This window comes from Arachis duranensis, chromosome 5 (assembly GCF_000817695.3).
Source record: "Arachis duranensis cultivar V14167 chromosome 5, aradu.V14167.gnm2.J7QH, whole genome shotgun sequence".
NCBI classification, from domain to species: domain Eukaryota; kingdom Viridiplantae; phylum Streptophyta; class Magnoliopsida; order Fabales; family Fabaceae; genus Arachis; species Arachis duranensis.
Genome location: NC_029776.3, coordinates 18187821 through 18204784, shown reverse-complemented (window position 1 = coordinate 18204784; position 16964 = coordinate 18187821). Strand labels below are relative to the sequence as shown.

The 16964-nt window shown below is 41.5% G+C and overlaps 4 protein-coding genes across 5 annotated transcripts; 2 read left to right on the top strand and 2 right to left on the bottom strand.

Moving 5' to 3' along the window:
* Positions 1 to 4079: 4079 nt before the first annotated feature.
* On the bottom strand, positions 4080 to 4971 carry LOC107488517 (uncharacterized). The gene is made up of 2 exons (XM_016109272.1): positions 4450 to 4971; positions 4080 to 4322 (listed from the first exon to the last, which is right to left on the bottom strand). The coding sequence occupies exons 1-2, from the start codon at positions 4969 to 4971 to the stop codon at positions 4080 to 4082; spliced, it is 765 nt and encodes a 254-aa protein (XP_015964758.1).
* Positions 4972 to 7986: 3015 nt separating this feature from the next.
* On the top strand, positions 7987 to 10139 carry LOC110281000 (uncharacterized). Its single transcript, XM_021142372.2, has 3 exons — positions 7987 to 8369; positions 8955 to 9546; positions 9628 to 10139. The coding sequence occupies exons 1-3, from the start codon at positions 8361 to 8363 to the stop codon at positions 10137 to 10139; spliced, it is 1113 nt and encodes a 370-aa protein (XP_020998031.1). The 5' UTR covers positions 7987 to 8360.
* Positions 10140 to 11913: 1774 nt separating this feature from the next.
* LOC107488557 (pentatricopeptide repeat-containing protein At3g22690-like) lies at positions 11914 to 14523 on the top strand. The gene has a single exon (XM_016109315.3). The coding sequence runs from the start codon at positions 11967 to 11969 to the stop codon at positions 14475 to 14477; it is 2511 nt and encodes an 836-aa protein (XP_015964801.1). The 5' UTR covers positions 11914 to 11966; the 3' UTR covers positions 14478 to 14523.
* LOC107488558 (protein RDM1) lies at positions 14509 to 16362 on the bottom strand. 2 transcript variants are annotated; one of them, XM_016109316.3, is made up of 3 exons: positions 16191 to 16362; positions 15717 to 15958; positions 14509 to 15087 (listed from the first exon to the last, which is right to left on the bottom strand). In XM_016109316.3, exons 2-3 carry the CDS (start codon positions 15814 to 15816, stop codon positions 14708 to 14710), a joined length of 480 nt encoding a protein of 159 aa, XP_015964802.1. In that variant the 5' UTR covers positions 15817 to 15958; positions 16191 to 16362; the 3' UTR covers positions 14509 to 14707. The 2 variants fall into 2 exon arrangements, with proteins under 2 accessions (XP_015964802.1, XP_015964804.1); XM_016109318.3 differs by having other exon boundaries at positions 15717 to 15947.
* Between the last annotated feature and the right edge of the window lie 602 nt (positions 16363 to 16964).

Sequence of the window (16964 nt, the reverse complement as noted above, 5' to 3'; positions counted from 1 at the left end):
ATGCTGGAAGATGTTTCATATATTCTTGGCCTCCAGGATAATGGGGAGCCCGTTACTGGTAGATCAAACAACAGTCACCAGTTTTTTGTGGAGAACTGCATCACGTGTTTTGGTCGGGAGCCCGGTCTGCAGGATCAGGTATTGGGTAAGGTTAGTATACCCTGGGTCCGCCGGTGCATAGATATCGAGCCGTGTGACACCCAGGAGTCTATTGAGCGTTACGTCCGGGCGCATATTTTCTGCGTGCTCGGAACGGTTGTGTTTCCGGATAAGTCGACCACTTCATTGAACTCGAAGTTTCTACCGCTACTTCAGGATTTCCACCGGATTTCAGCATACAGTTGGGGGAAGCCAGTCTAGCACACCTATACAGATCGTTGTGTCATGCATCACGATACAACTGCAAAGAGATGGATGGCCCACTAATACTACTTTTTTGTTTGGTATGGGAGCATATGCCGTTCCTGGCACCTATACCCCGCGATCAGCTCGGCGATGTTGGTATTCCACTCGCGCGACGGTATTGGCTGTTATTGTTATTGTTATTGTTATTGTTATTGTTATTGTTATTGTTATTGTTATTATTATTATTATGTTTTTTGTTAGGTGGAGTCATTGGCGCCGACATACAAGATATATACGGCGGCTTCTTGAGCATTTTAGGCGAGCACTCGACGACATGAGATTTGACGATGTAAGTTGTAACCATTAATGTTCAATGTTTTTATTCAGAAGAATAATTTTTCTAATCGGTCTCTTGGTAACTAATGTGCAGTTTATATAGCGGCCGTATATGGGAGTGGGGGTTCCGAATGTCCTCGCTCCCTACTTGGTTATCTGTTCCACCCAGTCACCGTTAGTGTCATTCGAGTGCATAGAATGGCACCCAACATGTCGAGTTAGACGACAGTTCGGGATGCAACAGCTTCCACCAGGCCCAACATTTGACCTTTGTCGTGATCATTACAAGCGGTTGACAGGAGCACAGAACCATGACTGTGGAGAGATTTACAGTCAATGGGTTGGAGATTTGACCGCTATAACACATTGCAGTTAGGCGAGGAGATTATTGACTTCCATCCTCTCCCAGTGTACTACGAGTGGTACACACAGCAGTATGGGATGCACCTGCGACTGTCAGATAGAGTTGCAGGTGAAGAGGTTGGTGCCGATGAACCACAGCAGCAATAGGAAGAACCAGCTAACCCTCAGGAGCATGTCCCACCTCATGAGCAGCAGGAACAAGTATTATTATTATTAATTACTAGTATTATGATGATTATTATCAACGTTTAGGGTTATAAATTATTATCAGTAATTACTATTAATTGTATTTAATTGTTAATTAGGTGCCGGCATATGAGCACCACTATCAGGTCCCGGCATATGAGTACCAGGTTCAGATGCCGGCATATGCTCAGCAGTTTCAGGATCCGGCATATGTCCATCAGTTTTAGGATTCGGCATATGCCCATTAGTTTCAGGATCCGGCATATGCCCAGCAGTGGCCGGCATATCAGCAGTAGGCAGCATATATACCGGAACCATAACCACCTCAGGCACCTGAGCCCTACATACCACAGCTAGTAATTCCGGCCGAGGGTTGCTTTAGTCTGTTGGGTGGATCTAACACTATCAGCTTCTCTCAGGTCCTGAGTCATACAGATTTTCTATCCCCGCCGCCACCGCAAGAAGGGCCTGCTACATCTCAGCATTCTGGTGGTCATCGCGCCACTTCAGGTCATGCCAGTGACTTTGACTTTGATGATCCGACAGGTCATGTAGATCCGCCCGGTCCTTCCGCACCACCACGCGGCCAGTTGTTTGATTTGAATGAGTACCCGCAGCAGGAAGAGGGAGACTTGGGATACGACTTGCAGCACTGGTATGATCTTGGTGGAGCGAGTGCTCCGGGGATGAGTGGCTCCGGTTTGTATGACACTGGTGGTGCGAGCATGACAGATTTCGGTGGTTCTGACATTGACAGCGGGCTGGACGCCGCAGTGTCTCAGGGTCGTCCGTATAACTTACGGATACAAACTGCGCCTCCGAACAAATACACCCCATCCTTGTATGCGAAGAAGGCGCCGAGGAAGTAGTCTGTTGCAGTTGATCTTGTATTTAGTGTTGTATTCAGTGTCATATCTTATATTTAGATGATTATGTTCAGTATTATTATTATGACATATTTAGCTTTGTTCCCGTGTAACTCTGTTTGGATCGAAAATGTTTGTTCTCTAAAAAATTAAATAACGAGGTTAAAAACTTTATTTATTATAAATTGTTAACTAGGTTAAAGTAAATGACGAGGTTACAAAAAAAGTAAAATATAATTATGAAGTAGGTCATAACAAAGTTACATTGAAAAGCTTAACCACTAATGACCTCCAGCAGAGCTTGGACCTGCGCGCTGAGGACATCGGCTGCGACTATGACCCTCGCGTCCACATATAGTGCACCGGCGAGGACCACACATATCACGCGAATCCATCTCATTCAAGTAGCGGGTTGACTTAGGTCTTCCTTTCGTCACGCGCCTCAATGTTTAGTTGGCGATCACCTTCGCTCTTTCGTATCTATCCCACGCAGAGGGGTCACCCATCGGAACAAACTCGCCTCTGTACACCTTGCAAATTTCATACATCTTGTGCACATCGTGCACGCACACTTGCCAATCAAGATGCTGGTTGGCGCAACATGCAAGCACGTGGCGACATGGAAGTCGCTTGATCTGGAAATGGCCACAGTCGCAGTGTCGTTGTGCAAGGTTAACAGTGTAAATGGTACCATCTTGCATTTCGCGAACCTCAAACACCTCATTGCGCCTGTCGAACCGGTTGACCACAATGTTTCCTGCACGTCGGAAGCTTTCTTCAAGTCTCTTCGTTGCAAATTCTGAATACGTGAATCCATTGCGGAGACGCTCAGGAGCCTCGGTACTCTTCCGAGTGAACAACTCATTCATCCGATAGAAAGTTGACCGGACAAGGGCAGTCACAGGAAGGTTGCGTGCACCCTTCAGGATAGAATTTATGCACTCTACCAAGTTTGTCGTCATATGTGCCCAACGATGACCACCATCGAATGCCAACACCCATCTCTCAATACCGATCTCATTGCACCATTGAGTATATGCCTTACCCCGTTCTTTAAGCCTTTTGTTGTTTTTGTTGTACTCCTACAACGTCCTAGAATAGCTTGTTGAACAAACCATTTAATCATAAGCAGATGCCACAAATTTACTATGAATAGAACCATAACAGCGAGTTGAAATACCTGTGTTCACCACGAGTTTATGCAAATATGGAGCCTTTAACCTCCTTAAGAAGTTGGACCCGATGTGCCTGATGCAGTACATGAGTCACGCCCTTGGTGGTGACCATGCACCGTTACTGCGAGCTATTGCAGCGTCGATGGAGGTATGGTGGTAAAAATAATACCCACACTATCAATGGTAACAACATATCTCCGCAAATTGGTTAGAAAAAACTCCCACGCGTCTGCCGTCTCGCCCTCGACAATTGCAAATGCAATAGGCACAATATTTTGATTCCCATCTTGTGCAACCGCTACCAGAAGTGCACTTTTATATTTTCCGTACAGGTGCGTGCCATCAACCTGAACCAGTGGCTTGCAGTGTCTGAATGCTACAATACACGGATAGAAGCTCCAAAAAATGCAGTGCAGAACTCTTACACCTTGAACTCCTCATTCTCACGGTAAACGGAGAGCGTTTTAATTTGAACACGAGACCTTGGCTTCTTCACTGTCATTGCTTTCAACCATACTGGCAGAGTCTGGTAAGAAACTTTCCAATCACTGAAAACTTTTGCGACAGCTTTCAGCTTTGCCAACCAAGCCTTGCGGTAACTCACAGTGTAGTTGAACCTGCCTTGAACTTCTACAATAACAGACTTCACCTTTATCGAGGGATCTGCTTCGACCAACGACCTAATGGCATCTGCAATTGTGTCTGAATCCAACTTGGCATGATCTTGTGAAATCGTGCCCATGGTGCACGTGTGCTTGCCATTGTATCTCCTGATCTCCCAACAAGCTTTTTTTCGAATCAAGCTAGCTCAGATAAGCCAGTCGCACCCTGCACCATACCCCTTGCATTTTGCATAGAATGTCTGTGGCTCAGACTCAGACACAGTGTAATCAACTTCTCTAGAGATGGTGTAGCTTTTGATTGTAGATATCACCGACTCTCTTGAACCAAATTCCATTCCGACACTAAACTCGCCATCATCTGCCGCAACGTTGCCTTCACCTATGACATGCGCACCACCATCAGTCAGACAAGGCAAATAATTTAAGCACTACAGGAAACTTGAGTTACTAATCATAACATACCTGTATCGCATACTCAGGAAATTCCGGGGCATGCATGGCTTCAAGATCTAGAGTCCGAATAAAAGATGGAACACCAAACGGGTGTTAGCTTACAATGGCATTCGCTTCATTTTGTACCGCCGGATTGCCTGCCAAGTCTCCGTCATCGTTTTCGTCATCGACTTCATAGTTAGCTTCGAATTCCTCTTCGCTGTCATTATTATCTTCTTCCCAATCTATATCCCCAAGCTCATCAACATTGACCTTGTCACCGACCGTACCCATCCCCGAATGCTGTTCAAACTCAACGTACAACTCTATCATCAGCACGTGAGATCGGGTTTGTTGATAAATATACAACATCTGCTGCATACTATAATCGTCAGTGATGGGCATTATTTGAAACTGTATTAGCCCACCAAATACTTGCATAGGACTTCTGTATAAAAGATTGCTCACCCTTTTCAAAATGTGGCTTTGAATGTTATTACAAAGACCATTTTGAAACTTGACAAAACTCATGGTACATGGAATAGCAAACGACAACGGACATTCACAAACAAAAGTCACTCCTTCATGTGTGTTTGTTATAACCTCACCGTTATAATATACTTGCAAGTTTGCAACACCTTCCATAACTTCAGCCTCAACTAACTCTATTTTTTGACACAGTTATCTGTCAAAAAAATACCCCATTAAGGACTTTATGCAAGAAAGAGTAAGAGGAGAAGTGAAGATGAAGATGAATGAAACCGGACTTCGTATTTATAAGCAAACTTGTGAATTTAAATATTATTTTGTGTACAAAATGCTACCTGCGTTTTGGGGCTTCCAAGAACAAGTTTCTGACACTATGGGCTTCAAAAAATTTTGAATTTTCTGGCTTAATAAAACGCAACCTGCGTTTAGCCTAAAACAAAATAAAAAAATCGAAATGCCAAAACGTAGCCTACGTTTAGTGTATTTCAAAATTTTAAAAAAATAAACAAGTACAAAACTCACCTTGCGTTTTATCTCTGATCCATAGCAGTGCAATTTTTTTGATTCCCTCCATTTCATGGTGTTACACATTAACACTTTTCATAATGAAAAAAAAAATAGCCGTTTCAAGGTTTCAACCTGCTTCTCTACCAAACGCATGTTGCGTTTTGGCGCCTGCATGCAGCTCTGCCATTTTCAGATGCACTCAAAACCTAATCTGTGTTTTGCAGGTTACTGAAATTTACAGATCCACGTTTATGAATTACACTCCATACAACAATGAGTAAATACCCATAGTAGTTCCTGAGATTCACGCAATTACTCATAGTAATCCCTAAGATCTCGATTTCCCTATTGTAGTCCTCCAGATAGAGCTCTGAGCACTCAAACTAGTCCCTGGCCATATTTTAGGTGATGACTCATCACCGGAGCACTGACGTGGCCTAGGATTGCCACGTGAGACGTGTCCAAAACGACGTCGTTTTGGGTTTGGCGCCCTTGAAAGCCAAAAACGACGCCGTATAGTTGTTACTTATTATGAAAAACAGTTTTTTCCACCAAGACAAACACTTCGTCTCTTCTTCTTCCACCCTCTGAGTTCTTCTTCATCTCCCCATCAATGGCGTAGCCGTAGGGTTGTATTTGCTGGGTTTACAAAAATTTGAGAGAAGAAGTCATCTGATGAGAAGTTGTTGTCGCTCTTCCCTTCCCTTCCTTTACCTCAAAGACGAGGTTCTGACGTTGTGATCGGACTCAAGGTAACCTTTTTTTTTACTTTGCATTTTGAATACAGTGTTGGTTGATGATAGCATTGGTCAGTGTTGTTGAGGTTCTAGAGTTTTGGTGTCATTGTAGTGTCTAGGATTTGAATCTTGGTTGGAGTTTGTGGGGTTGCTGTAATACCCGAATGAAACAGGGAAGAAACAAGGAGAAGTATGGAGGTTTGGAAAAAATGTTTTCTTTTGGTGATTATTTTTCCTTTTTAATGCATGAGTAGGCTTTCAAATTCTCCCTATATATTGTAAAAATTTTAAATTTCTTGCACATGGAGGAGAAGTTGGACATCATGTTTCATCATGGGGGTGACTTAAAAAAAATGCAGAAGGAATTATGATATATTCTCCGGACAACAAGGCCTGTTTAGGTGATCTAGATACTGATACTCTAGATGTGTTCTACATACGGAACTACCATAAGGATCTTGGGTACAATGACATTAAACAATGCTGGTGGCATGTTCCTGGAAAATGTTTGGAGAAGGGCTTGAGAAATTTAAACAGTGATAAAGAGATAAGAGAGATGGTGAATTGTGCTAGGACAAATGAGGGATTGATTGATATATATTTCGAGCATACATTGTCAGTGCCAGAGGTGTTAGAGGGAGATAACACAGTTGTGTACTTGGATGATCATGGTGGAGAGGGATGTAATGCAGGTACAGATACTGATGTGAGTCTCCCAGTTACAGAGACTCATGCAATCATAGTTGCTCCTCCTATCCCTAAGGTTGTACCCAATAGTTCTTGCAAATCTAGTCCCAAAAAAAAAACAAAACATCTCCACGACAATCACAACCATCACACTCCAAAACTGCCAATCCATCCAAGACAACCAAACCTCTGAAGAAGACCAACTCCGCCAAGCCCACCAAGCCCACCAAAATCAGCCAGCCCACGAAATCCAGTCAGAACACCAAATCAGATAAGAGGAAGAAGCAGAAACTGTCCAAGAGACCAAGTATTTCCAGGAGACCCTGTACACGGTTTGCTGCTAGAGGATTTACTAGCAAAGTGTTTAACAATGAAGTTCTCTTTGATGTATCTTCTGACTCCTCTGATAGTGAAAAGGGTAGCATGTTCAAGCCAGGTCCGGATGAGGGTAGTTCCTCTGATTCTGAGGCTACAGGGAATGATCCTAAAACTGGGAGTAGGATTAGGAGAAACATGACACATGCTACGGTGGGTAAGAGAAATATTAGTCCACTAGGTAAAGGGAAGGAGAAGATATTACATGAAGACGATGGTTTGGTGGAGGAGGTGAGTGATGCTGAGGTTGACCTTGGATTTGTAGGTTGTGTTCATGAAGGGGTAGAGGATGGACTAGACCCAGGTGTTGACTCAGATGGCACCAATTCTTGGCACTCGGAGGAGATGAAGACGCCTCCAAACTCAGAAGATGAGCTGGAGGAAGGAAATGAATCTGAAGAGGCAAGTCCGCTGTTTAGGGAGGGTGCAAGGTTTGAAGAGCTGCACCTTGAGGTAGGCATGAAGTTCGGAATTAAATGGGAATTTAGAGAAGCTGTGAGAGAATATACAATCCAAGAGGGTAGATGCATAAAGATAGTGAAAAATGATAACATTAGGTGCAGGGCGGTGTGTAAGGTGAAAGAGTGCCCATGGGCGGCTTATGCATCAAGAGACCATGAAGACACATGTTGGCAAATTAAGACATTCAATGATGACCACACTTGCCCAAAAGAGGACAAGAATAGGGCTGCCAACAGGAATTGGGTATGCAGCAAGCTTGTGAAGAAGGTGAGAAAGTATCCAAATTTTAGACACTGCGAGGCTACAACTTACTTCAAGACACGGTTTGACTTGACACTGAATAAAAACTCAATATCCAGGGAATTAATGGATGCAAGAAGTGTAGTGTATGGGGATGAGAAAGAGCAATATAGGATGGTTAGGGATTATGGTATGACGCTGTTGAAGACTAATCCCGGTTCTACTATACAAATATGCACCACCCCCCAACCAGATGGTGAAGTTACCTTTGATAGAATGTAGATATGCTTAAGTGGCTGCAAAAATGGGTTCAAGGCTGGTTGCCGTCCTTTGATAGGTCTGGATGGTGCTTTCCTGAAGACCCGGTTTGGTGGACAGATTTTGTCAGCCGTGGGGTAAGATGCAAATCATCATATCTACGTCATAGCCTGGGCTATTGTCAGAGTGGAGAATACAGAGACATGGAGATGGTTTCTTGAGCTACTTCATCAGGACTTGGGGCATTATAAAGAGCATGACTGGTGCTTCATATCGGATATGCAAAAGGTGTGATTTAATTTGAACGTCTTGCTTTGATTTTATGTGATCCTATTTTAAGAATTGTGTTGTTATGCTTACTGTGAATAATTGTGCTTTCATTGGATTTTGATGGTTAGTTTTTAGGGTAAGACCTTTGATGTTATGCTTGTCTGAATTAATTGTGAGATCATTGGAATTTCATGGTTAGTTATTATGGAAACAATTCTGTTGTTATGCTTACTTGAAGAACTGTAGCTTCCATTCGAGTATGATGGTTAGTTATTTTGTTAAGAATTTTGCTGTTTTGCTTATCTGCATTAATTGTGAGATGATTGGATCTTCATGGTTAGTTATTAGGAAAACCATTGTGCTGTTATGCTTACTTGAAGAATTGTGCTTTCATTATACTTGTAATGCATTTTATGGAGAACTTGTAATTATTGGTTTTCTCATTAATCTGGCTGTCCTATTAAACGTTAGGGACTTTTATGGGTCACGACCTTCAATTGTAGGGACTATTATGGGGATAATAATCAAATGTAAGGGACTATTATGTGTTACGATTATAATGTCAGGGACCATTATGTGTGTAACATTTACTGAATCTGGCAGGGACTGATATCAGCAGTGAAAGCGGTGATGCCTGATGTGCATCACCGTTTCTGCGTCTGGCATTTATGGAAAAATTTTAACAAGAACTGGAAGGACTTACAGCTAAGGGGACTTCTGTGGGAATGTGCAAGGGCAACAACATACCAAGAATTCAGGGATGGAATGGAGAAGATCAAAAGGTTAAATGAGGATGCCTGGGCATACTTAGAGAAGTGGCCGATGGATGCTTGGACCAGAAGCTTATTCAGCGATAAGCCAAAATTGGATAGCATCTGTAACAACGCCTGCGAAGTGTTCAATGCTAAGATCAAGGATGCACGAGCCAAACCCATCATAACATTGTTGGAGGAGGTAAGGATGTTTGTTATGCGAACCATAGCGAAAAACAAGGTAAAGCTGCATAATCACACTGGGAAGCTCACACCTGTTATAAAGAGCAGCCTGGAAAAGGTGAGGAAAGAATCCAAGCATTGGAAGCCTATTTGGACTGGGGATAACGGATACGAAAAATTTGAGGTGCACGGACATCCAACCAACCATGTTGTGGACATAGGAAAGAGATTGTGCACATGCCAATTTTGGATGCTAACGGGTAAGTTAATTGTGTTTATGCATTTTACTTTCTTCAACCATAACTATTATCATGGTTCATCTCACTGTTTGGCACCTGCAGGTATCCCGTGTGTGCACACTTGTGCTGCCCTGTCTTGTGTGAATAAACAGCCAAAAGACTTCTGTCACAGATGGCTGACCATGGACTCATACAAGGAAACTTATAACCACCACATTAATCCAATTCCGGGTCAACCAATGTGGAAAAAAGCAGAGGACTGTAACAGGCCACATGCCCCTAAAATCAAGACAAAACCTGGAAAACTAAAGATGAAGAGGAGGATGGATGCGGACGAGAAGAGTGATTTTGAAACTAAGAAGCCTAAAGTTGACCCAAAACTCTCAGGCAACACTGCAGATGGTGTACACCTAAAGAGACAGTTGGGTGCCTTTACATGCAGTTACTGTGGTGATAAGGGGCATACAAAGAGAGGCTGCAAAAAGAAAAGAAATGCTGATGCTGCTACTGCTGCTGCTGCTGCAGCAGCCGCTGCCGCTGCCACCGAGGCGGCTGAGAAGAAGAAAAATGATGAAGTTCATACTGTGCCTGAAAAGCCTGTTCAGCAGCCCTAAGACGTTTCTGGCCAAGCAGATTTGGGAAGCAATCCCCAGGAGATCGAATTAACTCAGCCTTTTGCTTTTGAGCAAGAGGATTCTGAAAAGGTAACTAAAATTTTACATTTGAGTATGTTGTTATTTCCATGCATAAATAATACTTAATGACACTTATTTCTCCTATAGGATCCTGCACGAAAAAACCTTCGAAGCTATCACCATGAAGACGATCCTCTAATAAGCCAACCGCACCAACAGTGAATCCCTTGCAGGGTGCATCTTCAGCAACATCTTCAAAGTTTGCCAACTTGATGCAGTTCATCCCAACGCCAGGATTTAAGCTCCCAAGAAAGAAGAATTGAATACTTTAGATATATGTACTTAGGAGTTTCTGTTTTGTGGAGTTTCTGTTTTGTGTTTTGTTATTAGTCTTTTCCATCGTATAATGACTAGATGGTGAACTGTGATGCAAATGCTTTTTGGTATGCCTTGGCCTTGCTTTTGATGAAACTACAGATAGTAGCAACATGGTTTCTAGGCTGCCTTTTACAGTCAACTTTTGTTGTTTTTTGATAAACAATGGAATTTATGTTACTATACTATGCTATGTAGTTTATCATTCAAGAAGCAGTTTCTTTATTTTTTTCATACACAATGGAATTTAAATTAACAACAATTTCATAGTTAATAGCACTTTTCATTCCATCAAGAAGCAGATTTTTACAAATGTTGATAACAAGGAACCCAAAACCACCAATTCATTCATCATTTACAATACAGGATCACCAACAACACTGTCAATACACACTCAGCTAACACTAACAACTGGGTCATCACTTTTTGCATCTGGACATCATCCTCCAACCTTCGAAGCCTCCAATCAACGTTGATCTTCACTTCATCACCACACGATTCTAACTTTTCAACCTGTTCCTCATTCACAGAATCTGCCCACACAAAAAGTCCGCACCATCTTTTTCCACTTGTCTGCAACCAATAAAGGATCAAAGTTTAGAGAGGAACAGCACAAGAACAGTCAAGGGAGGAGAATCATAACAACACAAGAACAGTCAGGGGAGGAGAATAACAGCAACACAAGTGATTATTCTAACCTACATTATAATTGGGGCAGCCATAGAACGGTTTATTCGGATTCGAATCTGTGCCAGACCATCTGAGAACTGGCCTACAGCCACAGCCGCACCATTCTGGCGGGGCCGATCTTCTGCTCTTCGTTTGCGTTCTAGTCCGGTTCCAACTAGATGGGGAACGAACAGAGCTTCCACCTGCAGTGCTACCTCCACCCATCATCGACATGAGTAGCAGCCCCCGGATGAGAGTGCATGAACAGGAACAAGTGTATGGAAGAAAAAGAAGAAGAGGTGAACAAGACGAAGAGGGGAGGTGTATGAGAATTTGGGGATTTAGGGTTAATTATACTAGGAGGGACCAATCTGGGTAAAAATTGGAACTTATCCAGTTCAGCTAGCCGTTGGCAGCACTCCAGCGTGGTAATCCTAGGCCACGTCAGCGCTCCGGTGATGAGTCATCACCTGAAATATGGCCATGGACTAGTTTGAGTGCTCGGAGCTCTATTAGAGGACTACAATAAAAAAATCGGGATCTTAAAGATTACTATGAGTAATTGCGTGAATCTCAAAGACTACTATAAATATTTACTCATACAACAATATACAAAAACAACACCATTTTTACTTCCATTCTTTAAATAATTTCCGACAATTTTTTCCATTCAACTTATACACACACAAATATTTTTTAACAAAAATATGTGAAAGCCGGTATAGGAAGGAAATAAAAAACATCGCGAAAATCACAATTATCATGGCCGCGACGGCCCTTCCTCCCTCTTGTGTGGGCATTTCCCCAGCTACCCAGCCTCCGAAACCCATCACCAGCACGTCATCGCTAAAGCTTATTGGAAGTTGCCACACCCTCACGGAGCTCAAGCAGTTACACTGCCACTTCATCAAGAATGGCCTTTCTCACAGCGCTTCTTACCTCAACAACCTCATCGCCGCGTACGTCGACGTGGCAACCCACCACAGCCTCGACTACGCTCGAAAATCTTTCGATTATTTCTATGAAGAAACAGCCGCTGTTTCCTTGTTCGCCTGCAACTCTCTCCTCAGAGGTTACGCTTCAACTGGCCTTTGCGACCAAGCTATCTTGCTCTACATTCACATGGCGGAGATGGGCATTTTACCCGATAAGTTCACCTTCCCGTCCTTGCTGAGTGCGTGCTCCAAAGTTATGGCTTTTGCTGAGGGTCTTCAAGTTCATGGCGCTCTTCTTAAGATGGGTTTCCAGGGAAATATCTTCGTCAGAAACTCTCTCATACATTTCTACGCGGAATGTGGCAGAGTTGACTTGGGACGCAAGGTGTTTGATGGAATGCTTGAGAGAAATGTTGTGTCTTGGACTAGTTTGATCAATGGGTATGTTGGGAGGGACTTGCCCAAGGAAGCTGTTTCTCTGTTCTTTGAGATGGTTGACACTGGGATTCAACCCAATCCGGTTACCATGGTTTGTGTTATATCTGCTTGTGCCAAGTTGAAGGATCTTGATTTGGGGAAAAAAGTTTCTTCTTATATTGGTAAGTTGGGGGTGAAGCTTAATGCTGTCATGGGGAATGCACTCGTTGATATGTACATGAAATGTGGAGATATAGATAATGCAAGCAAAATTTTTTATGAATGTGTTGATAGGAATTTGGTTATGTACAATACGATCATGTCGAATTATGCCCAACATGGGCTGTCAGGTGAAGTGCTAGTAGTTTTGCGTGAAATGCTGCAACGGGGACCTTGCCCAGATAAGGTAACAATGCTATCTACAATTGCGGCCTGCGCGCAGTTAGGTGATCTATTTGTTGGGAAGTCGTCTCATGCTTATGTCTTAAGAAATGGACTTGAAGGCTGGGAAAACATTTCCAATGCCATCATAGACATGTACATGAAATGTGGTGAGAGAGAATCTGGGTGCAAAGTATTTGAGCAGATGCCAAACAAGACAGTGGTGACGTGGAATTCGCTAATTGCTGGTTTGATTAGGGATGGTGATGTGGAATTAGCTTGGAAAATCTTTGATGAGATGCCAGAGAGTGATCTTGTGTCTTGGAATACTATGATTGGTGCTTTGGTTCAAGTAAGCATGTTTCAGGAAGCAATTGAGCTATTCAGGGAGATGCAAAACCAGGGAATTGAAGCAGACAGAGTGACCATGGTTGGTGTTGCTTCTGCTTGTGGATATCTAGGAGCTCTTGATCTTGCTAAGTGGGTCTATACCTACATTGAGAGAAATGACATTCAGATTGACAAGCAGCTCGGCACAGCTTTGGTTGATATGTTTTCTAGGTGTGGTGATCCCCAGAGTGCTTTGCGTATTTTCACGAAAATGGACAAACGGGATGTGTCAGCTTGGACTGCTGCCATCGGTGTTATGGCAATGGAAGGAAATACAAAGGGCGCTATTGAGCTTTTCAATGAGATGCTCAAACAAGGGGTTAGACCTGACGATGTTGTTTTTGTGGCATTATTGACTTCATGTAGCCATGGTGGTTCTGTGGACCAAGGTAGGCAACTTTTCAGGTCAATGAAGACTACTCATGGAATTAGTCCTCAGATTGTTCACTATGGATGTATGGTTGATTTGCTTGGTCGAGCTGGGTTGTTGGAAGAAGCTCTTGATCTTATACAAAGTATGCCTATGGAACCTAATGATGTTATATGGGGCTCTCTTGTAGCTGCTTGTCGAAAACATAATAATGTCGAAATGGCACAATATGCAGCTGAGAAGATAACTCAACTGGACCCTGGAAAGGTTGGCATTCATGTGTTGTTATCCAACATATATGCATCAGCTGGAAAATGGAATGAAGTTGCAAGAGTGAGGCTGCAGATGAAAGAAAAAGGGATCCAGAAAGTGCCTGGATCAAGCTCAATAGAGGTTCATGGACTGATACACGAGTTTACCTCAGGCGATCAATCGCACGCAGAGTATACTCAAATTGGATTAATGCTACAGGAGATAAACTGCAGGCTAAGCGAGGCTGGATACATCCCTGATACAACCAATGTCTTACTTGATGTTGATGAGCAGGAGAAAGAGCATTTGCTCAGCAGGCACAGTGAAAAACTAGCCATGGCTTATGGACTCATCACTACTGATCAAGGTGCACCCATAAGGGTTGTCAAAAATCTTAGAATGTGTTCCGATTGTCACTCATTTGCTGAATTAGTGTCAAAATTATACAGTAGGGAAATCATTGTTAGAGATAATAATAGGTACCATTTTTTCAGGGATGGAATTTGTTCTTGTAGAGGTTATTGGTAATCGGTTAATATAAAGTGGGATTTCTCACATCTGATTGACAAATCAATTTACTCTTGACAATTGAACTTGAATATTCACATACAACAGAAAAAAGAAGCCCCAAAACAAATGACTAGTCAAACAAAAGAATTGGGACGAGATGATCAAGAGAGCTGTTCAAGTTTTCTTTGCCAAACCTAGCAAGTAAACATTTTGCAGGATACTTAACAAAGCCTTTAAACTAACTGGTTTCACAATAAATTCTCTGAAGTTGGAAAAATGGCATCAACAGAACAATTGTACATTGGATCCAGCTTCCAAAGTTCGGCAATCTGAAAATGTGATGACGTCTGTCGATGGACTTCTTCCATGAGCCAAATGGTGGCTTCGGCTTTGGTTGGATGAATCAAGTTGTCTAAGGGTTTGTATTCATCCTTGCTGTTAAGTCTCAACTGATCCCATTGCTTAAGGATAACATTTGTGAGGTAATGGAGAGGCTGCCCATAGAGTTGCTTTATTGATTTGCCTAATCCCATCCATGAATTAAACGGGATGACAGAGCCTCGTTGACTTGGTATTGGTATCTGCTTCATGTACTCCTGATACATTTCTGCCCGTCTAATGAGTATATCTGCATTCAAGCATGAGCTTATGAATAATTATATTCATAAGAATGCAAAGCAGCATATGGTCTAGATAATAAGAAAGGCATGCACAATTTATCTCCAAACCACTCATCGAAAGAGTTTTATGTGTGTTTTCTGAGCTGATATTGTTGTAGTTGAAGCAATCATCAAAACAAATAATTCGGAGAATGTGTAAAATACCAAAACATAGCACATCACTTGTTGACTATTTGGTTACACATGTTATGGGCATCGAAAGCTACATAATTGTATTACAACAAAAATTAACTTTGCATCAGTAATAAGAAACAAAAAAATTGAGAGTAAATAACATGTCACATGAATCAAACGGAAAGAATAGAGTGGTGGCATAAATACTTTTGATTTACTATTCTTGGAATGGGTTGATTCAAGTTTGTAAAAGTTAAATACGACGTGGTGAATTTCATTGATTGTTGAAATTTTAATTACTCCAGGAAAGCACAAAAATCTATGCATGTAACCCTAGAAGTCATAGGAGTAGCAGTAAATAAGAGTTGAATAAGAATAACAAGATGATCTATGGGTGGAGTGAAATTGAAACTTGAAAGGCATTAATAACAATAATGGAGGAAAAAATGGCGGAGAAGAAGACCTTGGGAGGTGAGGTCAATGGAGGGAATTGGGAGAGGAATGTTGTTGGAAGAAGAATCAGGATTCTGACCAGGCTCATCCCATGGAAAACTCCTCTTCATTGCTAAACCCTTTCTGGGTCTGGAATCAGTGAAAGAGAGACTGATTCTGCACGCACTTCCCGCTTACACCCACAGCTGCTTCTATACCTTTAATTCTTTAAATGCATCGTTGCACCAATACAGGCATACAGCTGTGGTACCACTAAAAATTAAAATTGGTGACTGACTAAATGTAAAGTCAGAATAATATGATTGCATTATATTTTTCAAAATAAAATAAGAGAATATAGAGTTTAATTCAATTAGTATTATATACCCAAAATACTAGTTAAAATAAACATTAAATATCACTTGATAAATAGAAACCCAATAACCTTTACATTTCTTAAAAAGAAAACTCCATGATTTGTAAGAAAAGAACTTAAAAGAATCACCTGCAATCAAGGTCGTCAGGTCACCAGTACATCAAACAGCATCCATGATTCAATAAAAGTTAGAACAAAAGATTAAACATAGTTTCTTTATCGCCAATAGTTGTCAGAACCAAATTGGTAATCGAACTGATCAGACTACTGAGTCATTAGTTCAATCGGTAAATAACCGGTCCTACTTAAATAAAAATAGAAAATAGTCAATTAACAAGTATTAAACCTACATTAATAGAAAATACATATCTTCACTAACACAATAACAAACAATTATCAATTTTTAAAAGTAACTAATAGGAAAATTTCAATTAGCTACACCTACATTAAAACAATTAAATAAGAGTAACAATCAAATATTAAACCTAAATTAAAACAGCATCAATTAAGTATTAAACTTACATTAAAACAGCAATAATCCCAATAATCAAGGATTACAACAGCAACAATCAAGTATCAAGTATTCTATACAAATTCCAATTAGCATCAAATTTCTATTTTAAACTTACATTAAAACAGAAACAATTTATATACAAATTCCAATTGCTTTCAAATTTGCCATCAAGTGTCATTCTATACAAATTCCAATTAACATCAATTTATATATGCTACGCTGCATTGAAAAAAATAAAAATAAAATGTCACAGTATTCCGATCACAGAACCAAAGCCAGAGGAAGCACGAGGCAGAGAGGGTCAGAAACTGAGAATCAGCAAAAAATAACCATTGCAGCTACATTAAAACAGGATCAACAGCTACAATCACCCAAATGGCGAAATCATT

What these genes read in the sequence shown, in the direction of transcription:
- LOC110281000 (XM_021142372.2), top strand. An exon ending in CCAATTTTGGATGCTAACGG is followed by an intron (nt 9,547 to 9,627) that starts GTAAGTTAATTG and finishes TGGCACCTGCAG; the next exon opens with GTATCCCGTGTGTGCACACT.
- LOC107488558 (XM_016109316.3), bottom strand. Translation starts at nt 15,816, where the DNA reads ATGAAGAGGAGTTTTCCATGGGATGAGCCTGGTCAGAATCCTGATTCT. An exon ending in CATTGACCTCACCTCCCAAG is followed by an intron (nt 15,088 to 15,716) that starts GTCTTCTTCTCC and finishes GCTTGAATGCAG; the next exon opens with ATATACTCATTAGACGGGCA.
- LOC107488517 (XM_016109272.1), bottom strand. Translation starts at nt 4,971, where the DNA reads ATGGAAGGTGTTGCAAACTTGCAAGTATATTATAACGGTGAGGTTATA. An exon ending in AAAATGAAGCGAATGCCATT is followed by an intron (nt 4,323 to 4,449) that starts GTAAGCTAACAC and finishes AGTTTCCTGTAG; the next exon opens with TGCTTAAATTATTTGCCTTG.
- LOC107488557 (XM_016109315.3), top strand. Translation starts at nt 11,967, where the DNA reads ATGGCCGCGACGGCCCTTCCTCCCTCTTGTGTGGGCATTTCCCCAGCT.